The sequence below is a fragment of the Gymnoscopelus microlampas genome, assembly GCF_963454915.1.
Source record: "Gymnoscopelus microlampas genome assembly, chromosome: 20".
NCBI lineage: Eukaryota > Metazoa > Chordata > Actinopteri > Myctophiformes > Myctophidae > Gymnoscopelus > Gymnoscopelus microlampas.
Window position 1 is genome coordinate 18,758,309 of NC_139957.1, and position 13,944 is coordinate 18,772,252.

General features: G+C 42.3%; 2 protein-coding genes across 5 annotated transcripts in view; one reads left to right on the top strand and one right to left on the bottom strand.

Annotated features, from left to right (window-relative positions):
• Window positions 1-199: 199 nt before the first annotated feature.
• ddo (D-aspartate oxidase) lies at window positions 200-12,519 on the top strand (the record flags this gene model as incomplete). Its single annotated transcript, XM_084045056.1, has 5 exons — window positions 200-439; window positions 9,819-10,007; window positions 10,257-10,365; window positions 11,213-11,389; window positions 11,961-12,519. The coding sequence occupies exons 1-5, from the start codon at window positions 406-408 to the stop codon at window positions 12,517-12,519; spliced, it is 1,068 nt and encodes a 355-aa protein (XP_083901182.1). The 5' UTR covers window positions 200-405.
• A 1,272-nt stretch (window positions 12,520-13,791) lies between these two features.
• sash1b (SAM and SH3 domain containing 1b) overlaps window positions 13,792-13,944 on the bottom strand; it is a 66,304-nt gene continuing 66,151 nt past the window's right edge. For all 4 annotated transcript variants that reach the window (XM_084045053.1, XM_084045052.1, XM_084045054.1 and 1 more), the window contains one exon: window positions 13,792-13,921. In XM_084045053.1, the coding sequence (XP_083901179.1) occupies window positions 13,853-13,921 (69 nt within the window). In that variant the 3' untranslated portion in view covers window positions 13,792-13,852. The remainder of the gene's footprint in view (window positions 13,922-13,944) is intronic.

Genomic DNA, 13,944 nt, shown 5'->3' on the forward strand with positions numbered 1-13,944 from the left:
ATATTTGAAATGTGAACGTTTATGTAGATGTACGGACTAAAAGAGAAAAAGTGCAAACACCAGGTTAAAGTTCATCCATGACGGTCGTGACAGACGATCGTCGTGTGATCCATTCCATGCCATCCATGCCAACTCAACATAGGACTAACACCCGTTCTACAAGCCTGTGGTTCGGAAGCTTGTACTAATAGATCAACTTACTAAGGACTTGACTAGACTTGGTTGCGCTTGTGCTCTAGCTGATATGGTCAAATAGAGGATTATTTTAACACTGCCGGGGTTGATTTGTGCAAATATGCGTAATTTGCGATACATTTGTAATCGTCCAGTGACGTAAGGGACGGCGGTATGCGGTCCATCTGTCAGTGAGAGAATTCCTAAGGATTGTTCACATGTGCAAGAAAAATGCAAAAGAAGGTCCATGATAACACTTTTAAAGGTAGGCTACATTATGTAACACTTTTTAAATTATATTTTTCTGCTTGGATAGTTTAGCAATCTATGCTTTGATGATTTGAAGGAAAGAAGCACAATTATACAACCGATTATGCAACTAAATTGCATAATTGCTGTCAACATGTATCAATGAAGAAAAACTATCATGTCCCCATAATATTAGACTTTTGATATAACTTTATTGTGAAAGTCATGCTGAAGGAGCGCAGTGAACAGGTCAAAGTTAATTTGAGTGTCATGACCATATAGGTTACAGAAGCTGTCACTTTGATCATCAACTTCATGTTCAAATGTGTTTACCTGTAGTCTACAGGTTTAGGTCTACAGCATTCTGGCTCCCATGGGTCTACTAACTTTTTTCTCCTTTAAGTGGCCATTGCCATTGACAATGCCACTTAAAGTTAAATATTTCCAAAACTACAAATGATTTCAAAGAAAAACTCTCAAGCATGCATGTCCACAGTAAGGTGGAATTTTAAAATTGTGAATGGAGTTTCTAGGGTTTTTTTCAGGGGTGGGCAACTCTGATAATGGAGAGGGCCACTATATTTCCACACCCACTATGCCATTCTATGTCACACAAAAGTATCAAAAATAGCAGATCTACAAGCTCAAAACGCGTCACACTGTTTTAAGCTTGTAGATCGCTATTTTTGCTTTTTAATTGGGATCCTTAAAAGTAACATTTCTATTTAATTTGAAATGCATTTGGTTATACTTATGTTAACTTAAATACAAATACATTGGACATAGACAATAGAATTTTAATACTAGTCATCAAGCTACTAATATAGACTGAAGTAATTAAAGCGGGTCATGTTTGGAATTGTAACAGCTGAAATCAATAATATATCAGTACTCTGATATTAACCTGCGGGCCGCATTAAGTGAGGGTAGGGGCCGCATGTGGCCCCTGGGCCGCCAGTTGCCCATGTATGCTCTAGCTGCACCACTGGGGTTTCTTAATTCTTAGTTGTCTACGGTCTTGTATGTTCTTCAGCAGTGGTGGGAGAAGTAAGGCCCAGCATCCCTATTCTGGGTCGAACATTCGTCAAAAATAACAGATTTACAAGCGCACAACGTGTCGACGTGTTGTGAGCTTGTAGATTGACAATTTTTAGTGAAGAGATTTAGTGTAGATGGTAACAAGGCAAGCGGGAAAGTAAAGTTGCAACTTTACTAAGAATAGAGGGTTTAAGTGAAAATATCAATATCACAATGTAGAGATATGCTTTGCATCTAAATTCTAAAAGGATAAGTATTTCCCTCCCATCTGAATGTTTCATGTCTCTGTGGCTCAAGAGATGTGTCACTGTTTATGAACCAAAGATAACTGGTGTGGTTTCATGGTTACTAACCATGTGTCATGTGTTTCAGAATGATTGGAGGGCGGAGTGTGTCATCAGTGGAGATCCGGCCCACCTGGATTGTCCTCTATAAAACAGGTGGCTGGACTTCACTCTTGTCCTCTCTCTCTCTCTCACCATGAAGCTCACTGGGAGCACTCCAGCCTTTAGGATTTTGGTTATTAAAGGACAAGACCACTTTGGTAGAGGTTTGGGTTGTGTAGTTACCTTGCCATGATGTAACTCCAAAGGTGAACAAGAAATCTAAAATAATTGCTCCATTGAATAGAAATTGATCACTCAAAATATGCTCCTCATTGACTTACATTGCATGGTAAAACGGCTCTCAAAGTCATGCTTTTAGCACATAAACGAACAAACAAAGCTGATTCAGTCAATATAGAACATCACCAAACCCAGTACTGTTTTTTTTTTTTACTTCCTAATGATTTTACTATTTGAAGATCCAGATCCGCGGTTCCAGTCCGGGGTTCTTTTTAATAAAAATAGCAAAATCAACAGGATAGCATTTTTATTTAAAAAACAAACTGTGCTGGGTTTGGTGATGTTCTATATTGGCTGAATCAACTTTATTTGTGTTCGTTTATGTGCTGAAAGAGTGACTTTGAGAGCTGTTCAGCATACAATGCAATTCAATGAGGAGCATATTTTTAATTATCAATGGAGCAATTCTTTTAGATTTCTTGCCAACCTTTGGAGATGCATCATGGCAAGGTAACTACACAACCCAAACGTCTACCAAAGTGGTCTTGCCCTTTAAGCACCGATAACCACCCAGTATCCGTATTGTGGGGAAAGCTTTAGCAGAAAATAGCTGATCGACAAGCTCACTGCGACACATTGTGAGCTTGTCGATCGGCTATTTTCAGCCAAAGCTTTACCCACTAACACAAAACAGACAAGTATGACCAAAGTCATAATAAAGCCGCATGTGCCAGGCTTTTTTGGCCCCAATCTTTTCATAGACCTGATTACTTGTTTTTTGGATTGCTTGTTTCTCTCGCCAAACCTGGCAACATTTAGCGTCGCAAATTAACGCTCTGAAGTTTTTTATATAAGTGGTGGCAACTTTTTGGGACACCACACAGGTCTTCCCAACAATAGCTAAGATTGAAGTCAGTGTGAACATGGGCAAATAATAACTTAATAGGCAAACTAGGTGTAATGAAGCACGCTAGCATTTAGGCTAACCCTCCTGGGCTGAAGCTGTCTCCCTTTCTCTCTCTCTGCTGTGTAACTCCGTGCGTTGCCTTGTTGTGATGTTCGTCCATGCTGGCCCCTAATATGGTGTGCTTCCGGGTGGATAGACCTAACTAACAATGAGGATCGTTCTGATTGGTTCCCTTCCCAACTAGTCCCTCAAAAAGAGTAATTCTGATTGGATCTCTTCTCCATTCGTCCCGCCCTAACATTTTCGTCTCGTCTAATTCGTTGACTAACGTGTCCATTACATTTTCGTCTCCCCATTGGCTTAAAAGGGGAGCTTAAAAACGGGGAAGTGTGATGGACAGCCAGGACAGCCAATGACACTCAGGTGTCGACACTTTTTACTCAGGTTTCGGAAAGAGACTGGTGCTGTTTACAGAGCCGCTCGCTAGCGCATGCGGCTAATAACAATGCACTGTTCTTTATTCTGGTTACTGTGATGACATTATTGAATTACAGTATGCGTTGTGTGAGATATGCTTCATTGCAGGACAGATGCGGAAATGTTTGGTCTTGTACAAACTACTTTGAAATAGTGTTATGTGCAATTGTGCATACTTGCTGTTATGGACTTGATAACTCCTAAGAAATCATTTAGGTTTTACCAATACAACAGCCAACCTTACCTTGTGGCTAATCCTTTCTAGAATGTTTAGCAATATGTCCCCAATGCTGATGGATTCACGTTTTCCCAAGCTCTCTACCTACCTCGTAAGGTTACAGTAGAACACTGTATGTTTCTTGTTGACTGAGCACCTGGTTTACTCCGTTCCATGAACGCCAAGCCAGGCTGAAAAGGAGCGACTTTGTCGCCAGGCTGTGTTGAGGCAGGATGGTAAAGCCAGGCTTCATGTATTCCTATAAAAGACCATTAAAGTCGATAGCAGAATCCTTGAACTTGACCAATCATGTTGTTCCTCTCTGTGGCTGAACAGCAGCACTGCAGCAGCTCATGGAACATTGGATAGTACTCGGGGGGGGGGGGGGGGTTTAACTTTCGTTTCGGTAGTGACACAATGGTGATTTTTTTTTTACTAAGTCCAGAGCTCAATGAATTTTAGGGACCAAAAAAAAAGTCACTACAAAGTACTACCAATCAACTCTAAATTGCCTGAAACGTACTCCTAACAGGTTTTTGGGGGGACGATTTTGGCCTGCACACTTAGTGATTTTTTCGGATTTAACTTTCGTTTCGGTAGTGACAAACTTTCGTTTCGGTAGTGACACAATGGTGAAATATTTTTAAAGTTATTTGTCTTGTTGTTCAAGTCAAAGCACCAGGAAGGCTGTACTTGTCAGCCATCTGTTAGCTCAATGGGTTGAGACGCAGTATTCATGATCCAGAGGCCATGAGTTCAAATCCCATTGATGTCTTTCCTATGATTCTTTCCTTTGCAGACTGGCTTCCAGAAGATCAACTGAAAAGTACCAGGAAGGCTGTACTTGTCAGCCATCTGTTAGCTCAATGGGTTGAGACGCAGTATACATGATCCAGAGGCCATGAGTTCAAATCCCATTGATGTCTTTCCTATGATTCTTTCCTTTGCAGACTGGCTTCCAGAAGATCAACTGAAAAGTACCAGGAAGGCTGTACTTGTCAGCCATCTGTTAGCTCAATGGGTTGAGACGCAGTATACATAATCCAGAGGCCATGAGTTCAAATCCCATTGATGTCTTTCCTATGATTCTTTCCTTTGCAGACTGGCTTCCAGAAGATCAACTGAAAAGTACCAGGAAGGCTGTACTTGCCAGCCATCTGTTAGCTCAATGGGTTGAGACGCAGTATACCTAATCCAGAGGCCATGAGTTCAAATCCCACTGGTGTCTTTACTGTGATGCTTCCCTTTGCAGACTAACTTCTAGAAAAACAAGTTAAAAGCACCAGGAAACCTGTAACTCTCAGCCTACAGCATAGCTCAACTGGTAGAGCGTCTGTCCAATAACATGACTTGACTTCACTTGAGTGGGTTCGATTCCCACTCGAGTGAAGTTTCCCCGGTATCTTGGGGCAACGGATAAATTGACCGATATCCTTAGTGATGCTTCCCTTTGCAGACTAACTTCCAGAAAACAAGTTAAAAGCACCAAGAAACCTGTAACTCTCAGTCGACAGCATAGCTCAACTGGTAGAGCGTCTGTCCAATAACATGACACTTCACTTGAGTGGGTTCAATTCCCAGTCGAGTCAAGTGTCCCCGGTAACTTGGGGCAACGGATAAATTGACTGATATCCGTAGAATAACTTGTAGGAGTGTGCTGGTTCAAATCCAGTTCAACCCAGGACCGAGCGGTCCTGGGTTCGATTCCCACTAACGTCAAGTCCCCGGTAAATTGGGGCAGCGGATAAATTGACTGATATCCGTAGAATAACTTGTAGGAGTGTCCTGGTTCAAATCCAGTCACCACCTTAGTAACTGAGACCGAATCTGGCCAATTCGGTCTCAGTTACTGAGATAGATAGAGGGTGTGTAGAGTGGGCGGAGTAGAGTAGGGGTAGAGTAAAGAGGGAATGTAGTGGGAGGAGTAGGACTAGGGGGAGGATTAGGAGTAGGACTAGGGGGAGGAGTAGGACTAGGAGTAGAACTAGAGTAGGGGGCCAGAGTAGGAGTAGAGGCCAGAGTAGGGGGAGGAGTAGGGCCAGAGTAGGAGAAGGGGGAGGGCCCAGAATAGGGGGAGGAGTAGGGCCCAGAATAGGGGGAGGAGTAGGAGAAGGGGGAGGGCCCAGAATAGGGGGAGGAGTAGGGCCAGAGTAGGAGAAGGGGGAGGGCCCAGAATAGGGGGAGGAGTAGGACCGGGGGAGGAGTAGGGGGAGGGCCCAGAATAGGGGGAGGAGTAGGGCTCAGAATAGGAGAAGGGGGAGGGCCCAGAATAGGAGGGGAGGGCCCAGAATAGGAGGGGAGGAGTAGGGCCCAGAGTAGGGGGAGGAGTAGGGCCCGAGTAGGAGGAGGAGTAGGGGCCAGAGTAGGAATAGAGGCCAGGAGTAGGGGGATGAGTAGGTAGGTAGGTAGTTAAGGCCAACATTCCTATTTCCCCTCTAGTTGTCCTCTTATTGCAAATCTCCACACACGCGATATTGCAAATCTCTAATAAAATTTCACCTCCATACAGAAACCAAAACCATATCCCTCTCCTGGCTCCCTACTCTGGCCTCTACTCCACCCACCTACTCCTCCCCCTATTCTGAGCCCTCCCCTTTCTCCTACTCTGGCCCTACTCCTCCCCCTATTCTGGGCCCTCCCCCTACTCCGGCCCTACTCCTCCCCCTATTCTGGGCCCTCCCCCAACTCCTCCCCCTATTCTGGGCCCTCCCCCTACTCCTCCACCTTCTCCTACTCTGGCCCTACTCCTCCCCCGACCCCTATTCTGAGCCCTACTCCTCCCCCTATTCTGGGCCCTCCCCCTTCTCCTACTCTGGCCCTACTCCTCCCCCTATTCTGGGCCCTCCCCCTTCTCCTACTCCTCCCCCTATTCTGGGCCCTCCCCCTTCTCCTACTCTGGCCCTACTCCTCCCCCTACTCTGGGCCCTACCCCTTCTCCTACTCTGGCCCTACTCCTCCCACTCTGGCCCCCTACTCTAGTTCTACTCCTAGTCCTACTCCTCCCCCTAGTCCTACTCCTAATCCTCCCCCTACTCCTCCCACTACATTCCCTCTTTACTCTACCCCTACTCTACTCCGCCCACTCTACACACCCTCTATCTATCTCAGTAACTGAGACCGAATTGGCCAGATTCGGTCTCAGTTACTAAGGTGGTGACTGGATTTGAATTAGTGGGAATCGAACCCAGGACCGCTCGGTCCTGGGTTGAACTGGATTTGAACCAGCACACTCCTACAAGTTATTCTACGGATATCAGTCAATTTATCCGTTGCCCCAAGTTACCGGGGACACTTGACTCGACTGGGAATTGAACCCACTCAAGTGAAGTGTCATGTTATTGGACAGACGCTCTACCAGTTGAGCTATGCTGTCGACTGAGAGTTACAGGTTTCTTGGTGCTTTTAACTTGTTTTCTGGAAGTTAGTCTGCAAAGGGAAGCATCACTAAGGATATCGGTCAATTTATCCGTTGCCCCAAGATACCGGGGAAACTTCACTCGAGTGGGAATCGAACCCACTCAAGTGAAGTCAAGTCATGTTATTGGACAGACGCTCTACCAGTTGAGCTATGCTGTTGGCTGAGAGTTACAGGTCTCCTGGTGCTTTTAACTTGTTTTTCTAGAAGTTAGTCTGCAAAGGAAAGCATCACAGTAAAGACACCAGTGGGATTTGAACTCATGGCCTCTGGATCATGTATACTGCGTCTCAACCCATTGAGCTAAGAGTTGGATGACAAATACAGCCTTCCTGATGGTTTTCACTTGATCTTCTGGAAGCCAGTCTGCAAAGGAAAGACTCATAGGAAAGACATCAATGGGATTTGAACTCATGGCCTCTGGATCATGAATACTGTGTCTCAACCCATTGAGCTAACAGATTGCTCTTAAGTACAGCCTTCCTGGTGCTTTGACTTGAACAACAAACAAGACAAATAACTTTAAAATGTGTTACAGCATAAATATAAATCTTTTTCATGGGGGGCCCTGACACTACATCTTTTCACATTGGGGTCCACTGCCCAAATACATGTCAATTTGGGGGGTTGACAACAAAACGTTTTAGAACCACAGATTACAAGGAAACAGCTGTAGGTGAATGGATAAAGTCACTGACTAGTGAGCCGCAGGTAACAGGTTCAAGCCTCAGTCACAGCAGCAAGTCAGGATGTCAAATCAAATAGGTACTATTAGGAGTGAAATGGTTGTGTTTCTTCACCCCAACTGCACATGACAGCAGTTTTATATCTGTTTACATGTACGTTATTTTCAGTGATGAAGACAAACCGCACAGACGTTCACTGTACTTTAGTACATTTTGTAAACTTATGACTCTGAGTAGAGTATAGCCTGACTTAAACAAACAAATAACAACTTAGTATAGTGAGACTTTTTTTTACACAACTTACATTTTGTAAAGTTCAGTATAGTCAGACCTCTGTTTCATTTCATTTTCTGACATGATGTTAATCAGAGTGCTTTAGCTGAGTGGTTAGTGGGCCTGCCTGGTGAACCAGAGGTCCTGGATGTGCTGGGTACGATTCCAGGTCAGGTCAACAATGTGGCAATCTTAGAGTGATTGGAGGCTGTTAAAGTGCAGAGGCCACATTTCACGTATGTGCCTAACAGTATATACTTAGCGAGCACACTGACGTTATTGTCACTACGTATTCGGCCTGTTTTTTGACCCCTAACTAGTCCTTCATACTTTTAGCTACAAACTCCGTTCCAACTCTACAACGTTCGGCCTACTTAGGACATATCGGCTACCATTTGAATTTTAGAGAATACCTTAGACCTTTAGAAGATTTAAAACCTTTTCCCCCCCGTTCTGAATTCCCATAGACGTGTTTAATATCGCGTCAAATAAGAACTGTGCTAAAAGCATGACTTTGAGAGCCGTTTTACCGTACAATGTAAGTCAATGAGGAGCATATTTTGAGTGATCAATTTCTATTCAATGGAGCAATTATTTTAGATTGTTCACCTTTGGAGTTACATCATGGCAAGGTAACTACACAACCCAAACCTCTACCAAAGTGGTCTTGTCCTTTAATAACCAAAATCCAAAAGGCTGGAGTGCTCCCAGTGAGCTTCATGGTGAGAGAGAGAGGACAAAAGTGTAGTCCAGCCAGCCACCTCTTTTATAGAGGACGATCCAGGTGGGCCGGATCTCCACTGATGACACACTCCGCCCTCCAATCATTCTGAAACACATGACACATGGTTCGTAACCATGACAACCACACCAGTTAAGGGCCGTTCAAAGTCCCTCGATGGGTCTTTAACGTGCGTCAGGGGAGGGATGTCTTGCGTTCTTTATGGACACATGCAAGGTCGCTGACGTTAAATCCGTAGGAATTATGACGTTGAGGCGTCGTACACCTATTAATCCACTAGATCAGTGGTTCTCAAACCTTTTCATGTCAAGGACCCCCAAATTGACCCATTTTAATGTCAAGGACCCCCAGTTTGACATGTATTAGGCTATGGACCCCCATTTAATGGCATTTATACCTCTGGGACCCAAATTTATATTATAAAATCAATGTTAATTTAACTCTGTGTACAAATGGAACCAAATGGACCCGTTTGGGTCCATTTTGTTCCATTTGTACACTCTCAGAGTTACAGAACCATAACGGTCCATTTGGTTCCTATCCATCATTTAGCTGGGGACCCCCTGGAACCGCCTCAAGTACCCCTGGGGGTCCCCGTACCCCACTTTGAGAACCAATGCACTAGATGGCAGTTGCGAGCCTTTAAATGTCGCGAAGTGTTGCCATGTCCTCTTATTATAAGCGATTTTGGGCTTATTTTTCTGTAATGTTGCTTGGAAACAAACATTGGTGGTTGCGGTTTTATTTGGGCTTGTTTCTAAAGTGTAGTTGCTTATTTGGGCCAATTATTATTTAAACCAGTGATTCTCAAATATATATTGTAGTGTCTTTAGGCCGACACAACGGGTGCGTTCGGAAATTACGCACTGGAGCACACTCGCCTATTAGTTTGTATTGGCCAGTGCGCTCAGTGCTGTATTTTCGAACGCGCCCTTGACATGTCAGTATGTCTTTTGGCTTATTAACCCTTGAACTGTCCTGTAGTTGTGGATTAACTTGTATCGAGTAACTCATTAACTCTTATACTGTATTCAAGCAATCAAGTGGCATTTGACACACTACTCTGTATTTCAGACGCAGTGTGCTCCAAAATGAAAAGCGTGAAGGTTGTTGTGGTGGGAGCAGGTGTGGTTGGGCTTTCTACTGCTGTCTGTATTGCTGAAGCTCTGCCTTTCTGCTCTGTCACTCTTCTGGCCGATAAGTTCTCTCCCAGCACCACCAGCGATGTTGCTGCAGGGATTCTGTTTGCTGCACAATTTCCAGGTATGGAGGGAGTAAATTCATGTCACTACAATAGTTTGCCTTTCCTTTCCACATCTCATTCAATCAAGTAATGTGAATATGATTTGCAATGGATTCATACATTTTGCACACACACCTGATATTGTGACTGTCAGGTCAAGTTAATTCATAAACGTGATCTGATTTTATCAAACAGTCAACTTTCTAATCAGAGATTAGAAAGTATTGTTTTGTATTCATCTAATTTGTGTTTCTTTTCTTCAATTCTAGATGTTCCTCAGGAACGACAGAAGCGCTGGTTCAAAGACACTTTTGATCACCTGTTGAAAATAGCAGAATCCCAACAGTCACCAGAAGCTGGTGTAATGCTGAGCTCTGGGTAAGCAGTGATATTCATCCAACTGTTGAGTGAGACCGATGTGAAGAATTTCATTCCAAAACCAAATATCAAGTATTTGAAAGGAAAAAACTAAACAAAACCTTACTCACCCACAGCCAGTGCATTATAAGTAAAGATGCTATTCAATTAAATTAAATCATTTTAAGTACTTTGCTGAACAAAGAGTCAGGTGTTTGAAAAATGTTTAATTTCATACCATATTATTCTAATCTCCAAGAAGGGTTCGGTGCTCTATCTGTCTCAGCCAGAGACTCAATAGGAGGTATGTAGCACTATACCAGCATTACAGTGGATAAGCACGCTAATAGTATTTTTCTGACTAAGTGCACTTAGGAGGTGATCAATGAGGTTACTTGAGGTGAGGTGACTTCACAACAGCTGTTTACAGCCTCAATAGAAAACAAACTAAGGCACAGTAGGAGGTGACAAATGGAGACCAAACCAAACTCTCAAACAAATGATAAGCACAAAAGCAAAGTAATGCTGTATTACGGATTACATATCTCTCCCAAATGGAGAAAGGTAGAGATATACTGTGAAACATAGTTACAATGAGAACTTGGGACACAGAAACCAAACTTGAGCAAATGACAAGCACAAAAGCAAAGTGGTGGCAGGAAAGAGAGTGATGCTGCCTTTAGTCAGTTCTCAACTCATAAAGTTAGACAAATAAGCTGTGACCAAGTCTGTGAATGTATGGTGTATGGCGGTCATCTGCAACTGGTACATTTATCATTCAATAGATAAAAAATGAACAGAAGTATTGATACCTTAAAGATATCTCTTACAACAATTGTTGATGTTGATCATGTGTTTTTGTTTCTAGGTGTCAAATCTTCAAGGAGGTTCCTGTTCAGAAGAAGCCCTTCTGGGCAGAGTTTGTGTTTGGATTCAGGCTCATGTCTGACCGTGAACTGGAACGGTTTCCAGATCACAAGTTTGGCCAGGCTTTCACTAGCATAAAATGTGAATGTTCTTCCTACTTGCCCTGGCTAGAGAAAAGGTAAGCTACAGGGTGGGGCAGCGCTGAGTGCCAAACTGCTGAACTCAAATCTGAATATAAACAGTGATTGATGTAAACATTGAAATGTACAAATGTATTACATTTTACAAATGTAGCATGAGATAAGAAATCATTTCAACATACTTACTGGGTCACAACATGGTTCTGTGCATAATTAAGGGACATTTTAAATGTAGACAAAAATGCACAATGTTTATTTGGACTATATCCATTGTTCATCTGAAATAATATTTTAAAGAGATATAAAAAATATTGTGTTTGTGTCATTTGGAGTTTGCTTTTATCAAGGTTAGTTCATTTCAGGTCAATCAACCCTAATAAACTTGTGATAACATTCTTCACAATACTCTTATGCCTATGTAATTAATTTGTGAATAATTAAACTGTCTGCACTGAATTTGCATTAATATGAATTATTCACTATGCAAATGATCTCAAAGCAGCATCTCAAATAGAAAATATGTATATAAATATGTAAAATATGTATTGTATATGTAACAATTATACAGGTATTTAGATACAAAACTCTTGTCATGTCTTTTTTCTTTAGGTTCAGAAAAGCTGGCGGGGAGGCTGAACAGAGGAAAATCAACAGTCTTGAGGAGTTAAGCAGAAACTATGACATCATTGTAAACTGCTCTGGTCTGGGCTCCAAGACCTTGGTAGATGATTCCCAGGTGTACTCAGTCAGGGGCCAGGTCCTCAATGTCCAGGCCCCCTGGCTGAAGAACTTCATCAGAGATGGTGACGGGAAGACCTACATCTACCCCGGGATCCACAGCGTCACAATTGGGGGCACAAGGCAGGAAGATGATTGGAGGCTGGATGTGGACAAAGGAGACACCGAGAGCATCCTGCAGCGCTGCTGCAAACTGGAGCCATCCCTCAGCAAGGCCAAGATACTCCAAGAGTGGGTCGGTCTAAGGCCAAGCAGGAAGAACCCAAGGGTGGAGAGGGAGGAGGTGCCACTGCATGGACGCAAGGTGCCTGTGGTCCACAACTATGGTCATGGGGGCTGGGGGGTCACCCTGAGCTGGGGCACTGCCTTGGATGCACTGGGGCTGGTCAGGCAGTGTCTTCATGAAATGCTGTCAAAGGCAAGACTTTGAGCAAAATGGTACTGCTGAATTCTTCAGATATTGTGCCAATAACACACTCAACTTTTGAGAGAAAAAAATAGAAGAATTTAATTGAAAAAATGTAATACCCACCATTTGTAAAAACAATAATACAAAAGAAATGTGCTAAATAGAACTGCAACTATCGATTATTTTCTTAGTCACTAGTAACTAACTTTCTAGATTAATCGAATAATAGAGAAGCACATTTTTGATACATTATTTATTTATTTCAGCTAATCAATGCAAAACAATTCAAATTGAGTATTGTTTATAATTGGTTAAATATATTACACGTATTACCTTAGCTTATTACCTTAATGTCTAATCTCATGTACATACCTGCTGCTATGTGGACCTACCGAAGTGCTACCACCTTTGTGTCTAACCTTATGCACCTTATGCCTAACTAAATAGGCTATATATGTAGAGTATATATGTAGCCATAACAAGGCACTGTGGCAGAGTTGTTATCTACGTAGCAACTGTCGGATTGTTGAACAAAACAAAAATCTGTCGTCTGTGCTTTATCAACTTGCACTATACTTAATGCACACACACAGGACTTCATGTGGTTTAGGACTTATTTTAATCTACATGATACTGACTTCACTACATGTGATTTAGAACTTCTTTTAATCTACAATATGATACCGATTCCAAAAAGTTATTTTCAGGCATTTTTATGCTCAATTTATTCTCCCTTCTTTTACTTCCCGATTCTTTATTTACTCTTTTAAACTGCAAAAGTGAAAAGCCTGCATAGTTAGAGTTTCACCTCACTTTTACCTGTAATTGTGTTGTGACAATAAAGTTTGATTGATTGACGTCTATTTTGAGGTTAATTTTAATAATAGGAGAAGAAAAAATACATCAATATACTGGTTTCAGAATTTGTATTTACTACTGAGAATGATTTACAGAAAGTGTGAAAACATTTGACGTAAACCAACATGATTTATATTTAACATTTGTCTTGTTGCTACAATGTCGAGGATCCAAAACTCAAGAATTTCACTCTTGTATACCTGTATATGGGATGTAACAATCTTGAAATATCTTGTCTGTTGATATGATTGACATTCCCCAGAGTTTATTTTGAAATGATGTCCAATAGACCATAATACTTAAATGCTTGCATGTATTTACAGGCAATGTCTGCCTAACATTTAGATGCTTTACTAGAAAGGAGAAGAGAAAAAAAAAGTTAACCGGAATGCATTGTGTAGCGATATTGACTTAGCGGGTGCAATGCAAGCTGTAGCCAGGAATTTAAGAAATCATTATCAGCAACTTGGAAGTCACTTTTAGTCCATTTACATGCTCATATTCCACTCAGATGAGCATTTGACTCTGACATGTGACATGCTTCGGTCAAATCTTTCATTGGGACCTGTAGAAGGGGTTGGTAGAAAG